At 46.3% G+C, this 16440-nt stretch overlaps 2 protein-coding genes and 1 pseudogene across 2 annotated transcripts; 1 reads left to right on the top strand and 2 right to left on the bottom strand.

Moving 5' to 3' along the window:
- Positions 1-5300: 5300 nt before the first annotated feature.
- Boh2 (Buddy of Hmr 2) lies at positions 5301-6665 on the bottom strand. The gene is made up of 2 exons (XM_001356764.4): positions 6536-6665; positions 5301-6474 (listed from the first exon to the last, which is right to left on the bottom strand). The coding sequence occupies exon 2, from the start codon at positions 6472-6474 to the stop codon at positions 5680-5682; it is 795 nt and encodes a 264-aa protein (XP_001356800.3). The 5' UTR covers positions 6536-6665; the 3' UTR covers positions 5301-5679.
- A 4949-nt stretch (positions 6666-11614) lies between these two features.
- LOC117183921 (eukaryotic translation initiation factor eIF1-like) lies at positions 11615-12111 on the bottom strand (annotated as a pseudogene).
- Positions 12112-15836: 3725 nt separating this feature from the next.
- Positions 15837-16355, top strand: Vm32E (Vitelline membrane 32E). The gene has a single exon (XM_001356763.4). The coding sequence runs from the start codon at positions 15873-15875 to the stop codon at positions 16251-16253; it is 381 nt and encodes a 126-aa protein (XP_001356799.3). The 5' UTR covers positions 15837-15872; the 3' UTR covers positions 16254-16355.
- Positions 16356-16440: the final 85 nt, after the last annotated feature.

The raw sequence follows: 16440 nt of genomic DNA, 5'->3' as shown, positions 1-16440 counted from the left end.
TTAGAATGCGGTAGGACGATGCCGCCAGACGCCAGATACCCTCTACTCGGCCCGAGGGTATGGCAGGTGTTTGATGAGCACATATTTTGTGCACTGAGAAGCACATCCTCCTTGTGTAGAGGGTATGCCACGCCTCGACTACTGCCTGCTTGTTGTTGATGAGGATTTCGCTTTGTGGGGCACTGCAGGAAACGATATTGTTGCCCCCCCCAAACCCCTCTATGGCAACAATTGTGGGAAATGGGAGCAAGCTCCAAAGCTTCTAAACCCGTTCGCATATGCTTCTTTTTTTCTTTGTATTCTTGAGGCTCTGGGACTGGGGGGCTCTGGGGCGGGGGGAGGCTGTGGGGCTGGTGTGAAGTCTGTGTGAGGGCGGCGATATGCAAGATTTGATTTCAACTTCATCTGCACATGGGATTGGATTTGGGATTGTTTGTGCGCCACATTCAGAATTTAATTAACTTCATTTGACACAGATCCCCCCCTTTCGCCGGACTGTTTGTTGTCCCACATGACACATGAAGGAAATGAGCAAAATTCTGTTGATTTATAGGTGCCATAATGACATCCTTAAGCCCAAGAAACAGTGCGTTTCACTTGGGAATCTATATCTTATATATTTCAGCAAAAGCTGGCCCCCTTTTCCCTTTTTCAAAAGGGTACAGAGGGGCCTGTACGCCTAGATCGAAGCAAACTGGTTCAAAGGAGGCCCCCAAGAGCATATCTCAGACGGTATAAGAGCAAGTCAGATGGCTACTTATCCGTTGATCTCGATTCCCTGAAACAGAAACTACTCCCGACTAAGCATTATGGCCTCTGGGGAATCGGGGAATCGGTGGAGCCTGGGTGAGGGTGGGGGGGGTGGCTTGACAATAAAGATGAGCGTTTTATGCATCCTTAACTTACACTCTATTTTAATTGCCAGGAGATCCTGAGAGGTCCGGTCCGGGTCCCACACTTGCCACCGATCTCATGTGCAATTAAACAGTCCCCCGGCATCCAGGGGTGGGGGGGCAGGGGCAGGGGCAGGGGCTGAGCAGGCAAAAGCAAATTTACGTCCGCTGTCAAAAGGCAGCGACGTAGCGTATTTAATATTTTTCAGCGTGTTTTACCTTTTCATGTTGTGTCATCATCAGCATCAGGCCTCAGTCGCAGTCTCAGCAAAAGATACACAGATACACGCACCCCACCAACACACGCGCACGGATACACTTACGATCCTGTTCCTGGCCCGGGTCCCTGGTGAGGGGGGTGGGGTCCAGAGCCGGGCACAAATTTGTACGCTCAACTACAAACTGAAAAGTCTTCAAGTCTTAAAAGCATTTGCAGAAAACCTCGAAGGCGACGGCGACGGCGAAGGCAAAGGCAAAAAGTAAACACAATAAAGGCATAAAAATTGCGAGTGAACAAAACAAATAAAAATCGAAAGAAATCACAAGTAGGAATGCTATGGGAGTCGAGGATGCGACACAGAAAATACCCATTAATTGGATATATAAAAATATAAATAATATGATATAGATTAATTATATAATATAAAATAATCATATAATATATTATGATATAATTATTGTAATGGCTGTAATTATGCTCAGATTTTATTGGATATTTAGGATCAAGCAACAAGCAGTATCAATTTTTTTTATAAATTTTTTTCATAAATATTTTTTTCTATATTTTTTTATATTTCTATATTTTTCTACCTTTATCAATATTTTCTATAATTTTTTATATTTTTTTTTCATATTTTTTCTATATTTTTTTTTGTATTTCTATATGTTAATATATATTCTCTACATATTCAATGTTTTTCTTTATATTTTTTCTATATATTTTTTCTATACATTTTTTCTATATATATTTCTATAGTTTTTCTATATATTTTTTCTATATTTCTATATGTTTCTATATTTTTTGTACATTTTTCAATGTTTTTCTATAATTTTCTATATATTTCTTTATAATTTTTCAATATGTTAAATATCTAAATTTTTCAATGTTTTTCTATATATTTCTATATTTTTCTTAATTGAACCATATTTTTCTATATATTTATTCTATATTTCTATATTGTTCAAACAAACTATTGTTGATTCCATCTGTAATTACTATCCAATCAAAACGAATTTGTGTACATAAGATACAATATCTATTGGTGTTCAATATCTTCAAAATTGTTGATACAGCTCTGATTTTTCCAGAGTCCATAAATTAAGCACCAAATTGATTCGAGCAGGCCTCAAAAAAAGGCCACAAAACTCCTCTTCAGAGTACCAATAGTACTACATATAATAATACTAATAATAGTACTAATAATAGTACTAAATAGTATTACTAGTACTAGTACCAATACTATCCAAAACCCCCCCATCAATGCCGCCCAGTGTGCATCCCATCATACCCTCTCGAACACTCGAAAAAACCAGGTATCAAAAGGAGACGCGAAACAAAATGCTGATGCGGATTTAGTGGGGAGTGGGGAGTGGGGGGTGGGGGGATCTTCAAAGAGTTGCGGGGTATAGCTGGAGTATGTTGTTTTGTATCTGTGCTGCTCATTTGCACTTGGAATACAAAAGATACATTTTCGTAAGACCATTTTGACATGACAAGATAACGACAAGCAATCCGACCAAGCGGACTCACCCGAAAGCCGCAGCGAGAGGGACGAAGAGTGGACCCAACTGTTGACAGAGACAAGGGGGCGGGGGGGACAGGGGGCAGGGGGGACAGGGGGTACCCGCTGTACCCGCTCATTGGCTCCTGGCTCCTCTCCAGTCCAGTCCTGTCCCGCGACCTTTGCCTGAGTGTTTCGTATTTTAATTTTCATTACGGCCACCTTCGCTTCCCCTCCCCCTCCACCCCCCCTCTGCCGCTCCATTAAAGGTTCTTGAGAAGCTGCGCCAGCGACGACGACGTCGACGACGTCGACGACGACGACGTCAACGCAGGCAGCACAAAAGTGAGTATTTCCAAGAAATTGCAAATTATTTTTGAGCCGAGCGCCTGCGCCTGCTTCTCAGCCACAGCCCGAAGCTGGAGCCTGGTCTGGTCTCCCATGCTGCCTCCCCGGTGCTCATCACATGACTGTCCCGGCGCAGGAGAGACGCAGCAGCAGCAAAAGCAGAAGCAGAAGCAGTCGAAGCCGCAGCCACGGCAGCCGCCGCCAAAATGAGTTAGCATCCCAATCCCCGACTGGCTTCGCTGTCTGCCTCCGAGTGCTACCTCCTAGTAGTACAGAGGAAGGGTATATTGTGTCAAAGATGGGACAAAGCACGTCGAAGACTTGATTCAAGGTTTCGGAATATCATTTTGGGAATCGAGAAGAAGCTATGGTACTCACGGTTTTAAAGATGTGAAGCTTGTCTTTGGTGGAGTCATTTATTCGGCTATAATTTATAGATCTTTGAATAATCATCAAGATCGGATGAATCTTATAGCTTAAAGAAGGAGTAAGGCGTTTGGAGGTACAGTCCAGGACTTAAGTGTTGGCACGGCAGTAGCTTCTCGGTTTACTGCCGATTTAAGAGCTTTTCCATCGACATTTTCTAAAGAAAAATAATTTTAACCGATAAAATATTCAATTTTCTATCAGATAGATTTATTTTAATAAGCGTAACCTTATTCGATTATTTTTACAATTTTTTAAACGATAAAAGGTCTAAATATTGTCTTTAAAAAGTCTGCCATAAAAGTATACTCTATTTCAAACGATATATAGGGGTTTTCTTAGGATTTCCATACCCCTATCCAAGTCGAAAAGGCTCTAGTACAAACCTAAGGTAGAGATTATGTATCTATCCACCGAAAAATCATATCTCTCGGAGATTCGTTCCACTTCAAATGAATATCAGAATTTTCCTGTATTTCTACAGTTTCCATTACCAATTCTCACTGTTATGAAAACCCACCCGATCAGTGGGCATCCCCTAGTCGGTATATTATCTAGACAGATCACAGTTCTTGCATCTGTATTTCTCTGTGTGCGTGTCTGTCCTTTGAGCGAAACAAATGCCCAGATACTTTTGCCCATTGACACTCTCTGCGCTCCTCTGGCCTCTTTATGCTGCTGCCTCTGGCTCCGTCCTCCGTCCCCAGTCCAGCGGCCATCGCCATCAAGTGCCCCAACATCGGTCTCGGTCCCAGTGCCGACCCCTTCCCCCGTCCCTGCCCGCGTGGCTCCCTCCATAAAGTCGTGTTTATGCCTTCTCATAAACATTTTTATTTTAATGATTTTTATTATTGCGCACATTCGTTACTTTTTATACAGCCCGGCGAGGATCAGTTCACTTCGTGGCACCGCGCAACGAATTTGATTCTGCCGCCGTGTCCCCACAATTGTGTCCTGTCCTGGCCAGATCTATACCGTCCTCTACCTGTTGGCCACTCTTCTTGGAGGCTGTGGATATACAAATTTATATGTTTACTTATCGCCGGGTATCATATCTGTAGAGGTAATGCATGGGCGGGATATTTCAAGGATTTCTAGAAGAGAGATAATCCCCAGAGCGGGCTGGTGTTTCAGAGGCCACAATTGGAGTTTAGATGGGAGCAAAGGATCCTTGAAAATGTGATCTCTATAGCCGTACGATGGGATATTATAATCCCACATTGAAGGCTTCTTCCTAGAAGAACATATAAATGAATATTTAGGTACAATATTCCATTAGAAGATGCTCTTTTCTATCTCTTATTTCCCCAAAAACTCGCCAACTCCAGGCCCCATCGCATGCCCCCAAGTACATGCCCCATGTACAGACCTTGGGTTTGGGTTTTACCTTCCCTCTGGTGGCGACTCTGCGATGCAGACGCAGCATTTGCCGGCAATAAAAATTAATTTACGTTCGATTGCAAAGTTTTCGCCTCGGTCCGAGCGCCGCCACCGACGCTGTCGTTGATGACACATAAAATGCCACATTTACGGCCCCTTGAGATCCCACTCTTGTCTTTGCCCCCACCCCCACACGCGTTCACATCGGAGAAAATGGCGTCTGCCCGGTTTTTGCGTACTTTTTGCCTAACCCTAAGACAAACACCGACCACGCCATTGCAGAAATGGCCCTGGAGCAGTTGTTGGCCAGTTGGCTTAATACCGCTTCCCCCCGCAGCCCTCTTGCAGCTCCAGACTGGTGAAACCTTTCCAGGAATCGGGGGACCGCACACCGCCTGTGCCGGCTGGCCTGGCTGCGGCTCCAGTCCTGAACCTCATTGCTTTGAAGTTTTGGTGGTTTGCCTGCCAGAAATTAATATCTCATTCGATACCCAAAAGGCACTTTAAAAGATAGGCAAAGCCTTTGAAAGAGTGATCTTTTCTCAATGGTTAACTTTATTCAAAAAAAAAATTCGATTACAAATAGCAAATATTCGTTGATCAATGTAACAGGAAACACATCTCTTGGGAGTTCTTATAACTATAATGGCGGGCATTTAATCCCAACCATCCTAACAGTCCATGGCGAATGTGGAGAAGACCCACATCAGACCGGGAAACAAATTGAAAGGCGCCGAAAGTCATTCGCAGAGTAACAAGATTAATACGAAAAAATATAAATGAATTTTGATAGGAAGAGTGACAGGGACACATCTTAAAATTATGCCATCTTTGGACTTTAGTCAGGCTTGACTTGGCTACTTATCTATCTGGGCATATCTTGGAATAGGCTTAGTGTTTAGACTAGGGTTTTAGCGGCGCGGGGCCTCCTCCAGAAGCGTGACAGTGCGACGCAGCTGTAGACCTTCGGCCTGCAGGCGGCCCAGAGTTGAGTTGGGCGTTGGATGGCTGGCCACTGCTGTGGGGGCGGGGGCGCGGGCTTGGGCGCGGGCTGGGGCCACTGTTGGTGCGGCGGCTGGTTTTTTGGCAGCGCCGGTAAAGGGCACAGCACCCTCGACACTGGCAATCGAAAAGTCTGGATGAATCTGTGGCGTAGTCACGTGCACGTGGCTGGCCGCCGGAGTGGCTGGCTGAGGGGGAGGCTGGCTGGTTGGTTTGGCCGCCACAGCCGCACCCCGGTGGCAGGCCACCATTTTGTTCAGCTTGCCGATGGCGGACTCACGCTGGGAGTCGATCACCATGCGCATGGCCTCCTGGTCGCCCGACATGGCCTTCTCCAGCGAATCGGAGCCCTCGTCGATGAGCACAAAGTTTATCACGTGGGCATGGGTGCCCGGCTTGATGCGATAGATGGGCTTGCCGCAATCTCCGCCACTGGCATTGGAAATCGATGGAATATCGACCATCTTGGCCATCTCCCCCCCCACCTGGAACACCGATGTGGTGCCGTTGACGAGCACCGGCTTGGGCATCACGTACGGCGACGACACGAACTGCGAGCACTTGCGCTTGGTCTTCTCCACAACGGTGGACACTGTGCATCCAGGTGTATTGCATCCGCGCGACGCCCAGTCCCCGCCGGAAGACGTCGTGGTCGAGGCTGCACTGTTGTTGGGTGCGCCGGGGGTTCCAGGCTGCTGCTGCATCTATGAAAAGACAAGGAATCCATAAGCCCTCAGCTGTCGGCAGGTCTCAACCATTACCAACCTTTGCAATATGGCGTACTTCCGATTTAATTGATTAAAATTTAATAGTTTGCAAAAATTTCGCGTCGTAGGTCCGATGTTTGCCCGAAAAAACTGCAAATGGCCTAGCGCGTTGTGGGATAACACCAAAGCGCGTTTCCGAAAATACCAAAAATACTAGCAGCGGCGTGCGCATGTCGATAGACCGATAAATACTTAGGCGCGCAAAGGGGAAATTTGAAATTAAAAAAGTGCACGCCCAAAAGGAAATGCTACATTTGTATCTCGGAATCGTAAAAGTGCGCCGTGCGTGGGTGCAATGACCACTGGCGTGACCTCGAAACAGGCCGACAGCGACACCCGCTTCATTTACATTCCAAGTACTTTAAGAAAAAAAAAATGAACAGACAACGCGAGTCGTTAAAAGATGCGCGCGCTCGCATCTCAAGCTCTGTGGCCGCTAAAAAGCTGTTTTAGTGCAGCGATTGCGAGTGGAACTGAACTGAACTGTCCAGCCGCCAGCTTCTTTAATTTCCACTCGTCAATCATCCATCCCAGTCGCTCAAAGCGAAGCCAGAAACAGAACCAGAACCAGAGAAGCATCAGCATCGGCCACAATAACCACATCAGAGTTGCAGCCTCATTGTTGGCTCAAATGAAATAATTACTTTAGCATACAGCATACGAGGACTGGGCAGGCCGACTGTCTGGCTCTCGACGCTCGACTCTCGCTCTTCGTGCATCTGCATCCTTAGTCATGGCCAATATATCGACTCGCATTAACAACGACAACAACAGAGGCAGAGGCAGCGGCTGAGGCAGCGGCAGCGGCAGAGGCAGTGCAATAAAATCCTCCAACACGAGTCCGGGAATAATAAGAAATGAAATGCCATTTATTAAGCATTAATAAGTGCAAGCTTCCACGTCCATCCATCCTCGACAGATCCACACAGATCCTCCATGCACTTGGACCCCATCTGACTCAGCATGCGATGCGATGCGATGCGATGCCTGTGGCCATCCAGCACTCTGCTGGCCAGCCCCCCTTTCAGGCATCCGTCTCAGCCAGCCATCATTTTGGCCATAAACTCTCGTCTCGGTACGAGCCTGAAAGGAGGCCACAACCGGCATCTGGGGGTGTCAAGATGTTAAAGTAAACTCGCTCTGCCCGATAACACATTCAATTTGTTTGTTCTAGGCTGGGGGTTTAATGCAGGGGATCTTTTAATCGAATTCCAGTGCAATCACAACGGAAGTTTCCGTACTTGTACTCCGAAATACTCTCGATGCCTGTGACTAATCAGAATGCACGACGAGTGCCTCCTAAAGGCATTCGAAAGAGGAAAAAAACACCATCGAGTGGAGGAAACCGAAGGCTGAGATACCCTTGAGGATCCACCCCTGCTACCTGTACGAAGAAAAGGTCTCCGATCTGCTGTGCCAAATCGGAATACCCTCTTGGAGGGCAGGGCATCCAATATATACTTCATACGAAAGACCATCGGCACCTGCAGGGTTAACTTAATTAAATTCCATTGCGTTTGGGCTCAGAAATTCGCGCAACATGGATGCAATTATGAATTATAAAATTAATATAAAGCTCACTTAACATGCAGGACGAACATGTCGACGGACAGCGGAAATATTTCCAGGCCCAGACCCAGACCCAGACCCAATATTCTTTTCAATCCCTGCAAATGGCTCTTCGGGCTCGAAATATAATTACAGGGAACGCATTAAGAGTACAAACCGAGAGTACAGTGGAGACTGGAGTGTCAGTCAAGGGTCCACTGCATTCCACTGTCCTGCGTTCGCTTCAAGGCTGCGCCAGTAGTTTGTATTCAATGCGGGAGAGCTGCAAGTATTTGATGAACAATCAACTTTATTCAATAAACCTTTTTATGAGTCCACAGCACAGAGCAGCACAGCACTCAGACATCTGCATATGTTTCGTGTGTAAATCTGTTTGTCATTGAATGACTTATGGCTAAAACTTAAAGACTTAAAGACCTACTTTATGGTAAAGGGAGTTTTATTGTGGGCAAAGATTAAGCAGCTCCCTAGGCTACAGATAAATCGATTACTAGGTCCACTCCCTCTCTTTGGGGTCTTATTTTACGGTAAGCCCTACTGAGGGCGTCGTGTTTGGTGAGAGAGAGCAGTACAAAGACCCCCGAAAAGAGAGCGCTTTGTGGGAGAGGACTACCTAATACATTGGCATCATGGGTCTGCAGTGTTCGAAAAGAACGCAGTGCTGGAAAACAGTCACATCAGGGATTCTAGGAGGATTTCCGTTGCTTCTGATTCTTTGTGGTTAATTCTGTATTAGAAAGGATATCAATACTCGTATTTGTTGAGCTACTAAACGTTTTCAGCATCGTTGATTGCGTTCTATTTAAAGATAATTCGATGATTGTTGGGTTCCGTATTTGAGAAGTTTATTGTGGTATAAATTACAGTGTACCTGACAAAGGTGTGCGGATGGCTTAGCCCTAGAGTTATGATTAGCGATAGAGGATCGCCTCAAGATCGATACAAGACGCGGGGGCTACCTTCAAGCCTGTGTCGGACTGAAGATCTATTCTAAGACGATAGAAGAGACTAAATTCAAGGGCAGGCGGCACGAAGTCGAAGCCGAAGACGTGGCCTAATACCAGGGATCTCGCGACAGATCGTGAGGGCGATCGCGGATTGGCTTCTGCCGTGAGGGAGAATATGTACATATGTGTTCATATATGTGTATAGATCACAGTGCGGTACAGTGGGGAGTGCAAATAGGGGGGTTGGGTTTCTCTACTCTACTGGTTCTACTGGGTCTAATAGGGTCTTTTCCCTACCTCTGCACCACCGACTATGGTATAGTATATATACAATATTTATTGTATATCGCCATATCCCAGTCAGATCATCACAAATCCAAGTACTCAATGCTCTCACGTGGCAGTGCTGCATTACACATCTTCTCTCCCCACAATTTCGACCACGAAGGAGGGACGGGCCCTGGCCCTGGCAGAGGTAATGATTTCTTTGTACCTGCACTTGGACTGGACCCTCGTCAATGCTGATCGATTCGGACAGTTGGCAAAGCTCTAAGGTTTTCGGGCGAGTCATGGCCTCTTACACGGAATTTGGCGTAATGAGAAAGTATTAGTCGCTGTGCGGGTGGGGCGTGGGGCATTGAACTTCTCGGCCTTTTCGGACAGCCAGCGGTTGCAGGTGGCAACCCTGGGCAATTGCGACTACCCTGAGGGCAATGGGGCGGCATCTGCCCATGTCTGGGCCCTGTCTGCATCACCAAACGAGTTGCATTCTGCTTTTCACTTTATTTTATTGGGTTTTTATTTTGGCAAAAACAAAAAATTGCATTCCTCGTCTGCACATGACATCCATTTCGGCGGCACCAGTAGCCAGCCCCAAGAACAGCCAGCCCCGGCTCAAAATGTGCTTATAAGACAAGTTTCTGAATCAAAATGAGACGCAACTTGGATGCTCTTGAGGTGCGGGGACCTTAAGGACCTTTAGAGACTAGCCCTATTAAAATTTGGGATAAATCTGTAGAATTCTCCTTTTTCTGCTACCAAGAGATGGGAAAATATGTTGAGCTAATTTGGATCTATTTTCGATAGTAACTTTTTGAAGGAAAAGAGCTACATCTTCGAGGGAACTTCCTAGCTGTACTTTATAGATACTCTTTCTAATCTTAGATCTACATACATATGTATTTCCATATAGCTTCAATCCTACTTTTAAGCCGGCTTCTGGTCTCTTCATCACCAAAAATATTGACGCAGAAAGTCCAGGGATTTTATATAGTTTTTAAAATCCCCCTTCGTCTTCTTCAAGAAGTCTTGAACCAGCTCCAATCTGTAGTTCTCTGTGGGACCCGAGTCTGTGCTCTTCAGGGTCTTAATTGGAAGCCTTCTAGAGGTCTTCCTTCTTCTGGGAGAAGGCTGCGTCTCTTGAACATCCACTCTCTTGAAAGCAGCAGGATTTGCCCTGGAATTCTCTTCCTCCACGGACTTCTCCCCCGATCTATCTCCCCCTGAATGCTGCCCGCCCATAGACCCATCTCCATGGCTTGTTGATCCCAAGATACTTTTGCTGTGCCCCCTAGAAATCTCCCAAAACAGCAGCTACCCCTTGGAAGGGTATTCAAAAGCCTCCAGGGCCCTCCTCCGCCCCTCGCTGTACTTGAGTTTGATCAAGTGAACAGCCAGCGAAGACACTCCGAGGCTACGACGACGACGACTTTGTTGTTGTTGTTGTCGTCGGTGTCTGGCAGGCCGCCTGAAGAACACGAAGCACAACCAAGCAGCGACAACTGCGGCTCCTGCAGTGCGAACCGCGCATGCGTGGCTGTTAGATACACAGCCACACAGATACACACACACACAGGCACACACACAGACACAGCACTTGCACGGGCAGGACAGTGGGAACGAAGCGAAGGCCAAAACAGAGACAAAACAAGAGAGGGAGAGAAAACACAGCAAATGTTTCATTTAACCTTGACTTTGAAATTCTCATTGCAAAACTCAAGAATGTACACACTCACACATATACATATATATATGTATGTGTACATGTGTGTGTATTAGCGGATACTCGTTTCCACTTCGCGCCCGACAATTCGGGTATTTTATACATATTTTTGCGATTTCCTGTTGGAGCTGCAATTTGGAATTTGGTTACTTATCTTTTTGATATCCTCTGCCGTTCCAGATGAGAGCTGCCCAGAACTTCGAGGAGCGGCACTACCAGGCACTTTGAGGCACTAAAAGACACCCAGGACCAGGACCGGAATCGCGGGTAGAGCTCACAGACCCACACCAGCCGCCAGCTGCAGCACTCTTGTACGCCGTGAGAATTGCGGAACCAACAGGTAAATATACTGACTATATTTCTAGGAATATTTCCATATTTGTGGCATACAAAACTTAGTACTATTTTTCCATATTTTGTGTAACATTTTTGGAATAACTTTGCTGGGCTTTTAAGACGATTTATGACTTCTGGTGTTAGATATGTGACTCTTCCAAGTATTCCTTAGACTATTCCGTATCTCAAATGCATGTCTTGGAATGCACTCCTTATTTTCAATCAATGCCTGAGCGCCGCATAGATTAAAATATATTCAATGCCACCCCAAGAGTGAAATGAAAGTAAAAGTATAAAAACCTAGGCCTAGTTCTTACAAGCCGCAGACCTTCAGCTGATCGGAGCTGGCCAACTGCATCTTGGTCAGCCATTGATGGATCTTCAAGCGCTGATCGCCCTGCAGCTGGATGACTTGGCCGTACTCCGGGGACTCGAGCAGAGTGCCGTTGCAGGCGAACTCCTTCTTGCAGCAGCGCCTTCAACCACCTTCTTGAGGTCGTAGCCCGAGGACAGGCCCTGGACCGTGGTGATGGTCCTGCCGCCATTCCTTTGATGCAGTCGGATGTGCACGGGCCGGGCCTGAATGGCAGCCGCGGCCTCGGCCTCGGCAAAGGGGTCACGGGTGTGTAGATTCTGGATAGACATGGCACGAGCAACTGGAGTGTACTGGAGCAACTTTTTGCAAATATGATCCCTTGATTGTAGGTTTCAGAGTTTACTGAGTGATGTTTTCAGTATTTCGAAAGTTTGCTGCAAGGAGAGCTGGATGGGATAGAGGACATCACCTAGTTACCGGGGGATAAGGGGTGGCCTTTTTTGAAAACCTAAGCGTAACTATTGGTACTATATATAGAAGCGAGATATGGCTGCTGCAGTCATACAAAAAGCCTTTTAGGAGGTGTTTTTATACAAAAACCGTGACAGGATATTTTTGTATTTAAATGAAATTCATTTCCCAATTATATAAAATAGTTTTGGATACAGATACCAAAGGACGACACTTTAATTCCTGAAAAATCGAGGTCCATCGAGAGAATTCTTTTTGGGCCTTAACAAGGGAGAGTGGGATGCGGGCTGGGGCTGGAGGGTGTTTTCCCCTAGTTTCCTAATACAAATGTAAAATATGATAATATATTGCAACGAAAAGAGCTTAAGTAGGCTGCCAGAGGCCAGATTATATCAGAAAGAGTCTGTCTTGCCCAAGAGTTCTGTGGCAGAAGTCTTTCTATTTAAGTACGAATCGTGGATTACTATTTCATTGTGTTTTGTATTTAAAGCCCCGCATATTGACTTAATAAATGGCTTTTTTCTCTCGGTTCCAATTTCCTGAAAGGTTGCAATAAATGCATGTTACTCGTTCCACTTTGGAGTTGGCAAACGCGAGATTAGTGGTCATGAACAGGCCATTCTTTAAGGACTCCCCGCCCCTCCTCTGCACTCCCCTCCACTCCCCCCCCTCTCCTGTTCCAGCAAGCATCGTTGTAGCCCGAAGAGCTTTGCTTCCGTTGAAAGAGCATCCGCCGACTCATGCACCCATTGGGCCCCCCCCCCCCCCTCACCCTTTCCCCACCCTCCCCCTCTGCCAGTCGCCAGTTGAATGGAATTTGAAAATCGATAAATGGCAATAGCGACGGAAATTGCCGTTGCATGGCGGTTGACACCGTGTTAATGGGCCACTTATAACGGCATTGTTAGCGCTGGTTGCATATGTGTGTCCCCCCCCTTTCCCCTCCCCCTCTCCCCTCTGTAGCAGGAACCTCCTTCGAGCAGCTGCCGACAACGACACGTGCCAGGGGCCTCCCAAGGGCCTGAATTAAGGCTCGACGGCTAATTAAATTTAATTTAAAACAAAGCTCGGCATTTCGTCAACGCTGCCAAGGGGGGAAGGGGAGCGGGGAGGGGGGAGGGGAACCCTAACTCATAATTGACGACTCGACGACTGCTGGTGGCAAGCGAACAATGTCTTAAATTACCAGAGAGACGGCGGGCTGGACATGGACAGGGACTCCAAATTAGATGCAATAAAAAATGTTAGAGCGGATCGAAAGGGGAGGGGATCGGTGGCAGGGATCGAAGGGGAGAGGATCGGTGGCAAGGATCGAAGGGGAGGGGATCGGTGGCAAGGATCGCTTGGCGAGCGGTAAGGATGTGGCCGGTGCCCGTCCCGAGCCGCTAAGTACCGAGACATGTTTTTGCCTTTGGTGATGTTCGGGGATCCTCCTTCGCGGCCAGGACCCAAGAGCAGCTGTGCTGGAGTCGTCGGGCAGCCTCTAAGCCCAGGCAGGTGCAGGCTCGAGCCAATTCCGTTTAAAGGCTGCGATCTGCAAAAAACAAAGGCAAAGCAAACATTGAGGAAGATATGCCGAAGGAGGAGCCACAGGAAACGTTGAAATCTAACCTCTGGGAAGATACTCTGGGCAGATACTTTCTTTGAATCCCTGCTCCTGCGATTGATTCATTGATCTGTCTCCCCGGCGAGTGCTTCTTCAATTGGAGTTCCAGTTAAGATGTATATCTCGGGGCCATGTCTGGCGCACAAAGGCCAAGTATTTGTTTACCGTTAGAGCTTGTGAGGGGGGGGGGGGGGGCAGCAATCAAAACGGCCTCTCGCGCTGTGTGCCCCACTTTGAAGGCCAGCGGCACGAACCCTATGATTAAAATTTAGGTCTGGCCCGAAACAGGGGCAGGCGGATCATCATGTGCATGCGCGTAATTGCCCATCCCAATCCAGAGATCCAACGATCCAGCGATCCTTCTCAAATTAAAGTTTACTCTCGACGGAGCCCAGGGCTAAAAATAAAATAAAATAAAACACAAAATACCTGCGAGGCTGACACAAACTTAGATCCAAAACAATAGCACGTTTGATGGGGGCCTTGCATGGGGGAACGGTTTGTTTTGATCAACAAATTGTATCTTGTATCTGAATGCTTCAATTACGTGGATTTTTGTACAGTTCGATTCGATGCTAATGATTGGTAGATCTTTAAAAGTAGCCAGGGAAATGTATCTTTGAATCATTATTGGTTCTTCAATCCCAAGTACCACAAAAGCAGGAAAACAAGGGCCAACATCTGCAATTTAGAGAGATATTCATGCTACAATTAATTCTTTAAAAAAACTTACAAATAAGTTTGGAAACAATCGAAAAAGCTGGGATAATTCTGGCATTATATCTGGGACCTGTTTGCGATTCTCAGAAATGTGGGGCTGTGCTTATGCCAAATGAAAGTCCACTGTCTTTAGTTCCTTTAGGCAATTTCATATTTCCAGCTTGTTCCCAGAAAACTGTAATTGTTTTATTTGCATAGGATCCGATGCCATTTGATTGGGTTTCGAGCGGAGTTTCAATTTATGCACTGCACAACACAATTTATGATTGCTTTTTGAAAGTCAATTAGAATTTCCATAGCTACTGCCGGCAGCAGGTCAAACGGTCAAAGTTATGGCATATCCTCCAAATAAATTCACGAAATATTTCCATATTTTGGCGACTAAGAATAGCAGTTGACGCTAACCTGCCTAAATAAGGCATTTGTGTTTTGTTTCATATAATTCATAATACCGAATATGTATCTTGTTTATGTTTCTTGCTGATCTTTTTAGTTTGAATTTTGGCGCCAATGAAATTATAGTATTTTTGAAAAATACGGTAACATTCTGTTGCGAATTTTGTATATGTAGAAATGTTGCTAAGACAGCAGATGTTCCGCAACACATTCGTTTTGTTTGAAGATGTTGCGCACTAGGTGGCGCTTTGGCTGGATCGATTGTAAAGAAATGTAATCGACCAAACCGAATTATCGAATTTTGAATTTAAGAGCAGGTGTGATGGTTAAAAAACTCCTAATTCGTAATTTTTAATGGAAAATACTAATTAATTTGATGTAAATAGTTAGTCAAATATTCAATATGCTGTTTTTATAGTGTCCTAGGTAAAAACAAAGAGCTAGATCGGTTATTTTATCAAATAAAAATATAAATAGTGGTCCTCCGAGAGTTTTATGACATTCAGATTGTAGATTCCAAATCATTATCCAAGGAGCTATGTATATAAATGGATTAAATCTAATATTGATCCAGAATATGTGCAATAACATTATGATATGTACTTGCAATTTTCCAGAACTCGCTATTGCATCGAAATGTCGCCCATTTTGAGGTCGCAAAGCCCTTAAAGAGCGTCGAAAAACCATGCTTTAAATGACCAATTAACACTTTTCCAATCACCTGTGCACAGCAATTAAATATAAAGATTGGCTGGCAACTGTCTAGAATTGAAGTCAACCTCCGCCCGGTACCCCACCCCGCAGCAAATTCCGGCCCCCTTGAACACCCACGATCGGACTTTGGTTTGCACTTTTCTTCGATCGAAATTGCCAACTGCTAAAGTCAGAAACTGCAGACTTTCAGTTTGGAAACCCTATAAAGAGTAGACCTTTGGGGGAGACAATTATAAGTTGAAAGATCCACTCGAAACCATGAAGACCGTTGCCTTCCTCGCTGTCGTTGTCCTGTTCGCGGCCTTCGCCTGCGCCTCCTGCTCGAGCTCGTATGCGGCTCCGGCCCCGGCCCCGGCCCCGGCCGCTGCCCCGGCCTCCAGCTACTCCTCGGTGCCGGCGCCGCCGTGCCCCAAGAACTACCTGTTCAGCTGCCAGCCCAACCTGGTGCCCGCCCCCTGCGCCCAGCAGGCGGCGCCGGCCGCCTACGGCTCGGCGGGTGCCTACACGGAGCAGGTGCCCTCCTACATCGGATTCGCGCCGTACCAGCAGCTGCAGCAGTACCACCAGCGGATCGGCAACGCAGCCCTGATCGACGAGCTGCGCAGCCTGGGCCATGGCATCCAGGGGCAGCAGTACTGAGGGGGGAAACACACCAGAGCTCATCGGAGGAGTAGCTTAGCTTAGCTTAGATCTGCATACAAATATATAAATACTATCCCCTGCATCGATAATGAAACTGTTTATTGTAAAATGTTCTCAATTTGCTGGGCTCTCCGCTCTCTGCCTCTCGCTGGGGTTTTGTCAATGGATGCGGTGGTGCGGGTGC

This window comes from Drosophila pseudoobscura, chromosome 4 (assembly GCF_009870125.1).
Source record: "Drosophila pseudoobscura strain MV-25-SWS-2005 chromosome 4, UCI_Dpse_MV25, whole genome shotgun sequence".
Classification (NCBI taxonomy): domain Eukaryota; kingdom Metazoa; phylum Arthropoda; class Insecta; order Diptera; family Drosophilidae; genus Drosophila; species Drosophila pseudoobscura.
The sequence above is the reverse complement of the archived record's forward strand: the minus strand, read 5'-3'. Positions and strand labels throughout refer to the sequence as shown.

What these genes read in the sequence shown, in the direction of transcription:
- Boh2 (XM_001356764.4), bottom strand. Translation starts at nt 6,474, where the DNA reads ATGCAGCAGCAGCCTGGAACCCCCGGCGCACCCAACAACAGTGCAGCC.
- Vm32E (XM_001356763.4), top strand. Translation starts at nt 15,873, where the DNA reads ATGAAGACCGTTGCCTTCCTCGCTGTCGTTGTCCTGTTCGCGGCCTTC.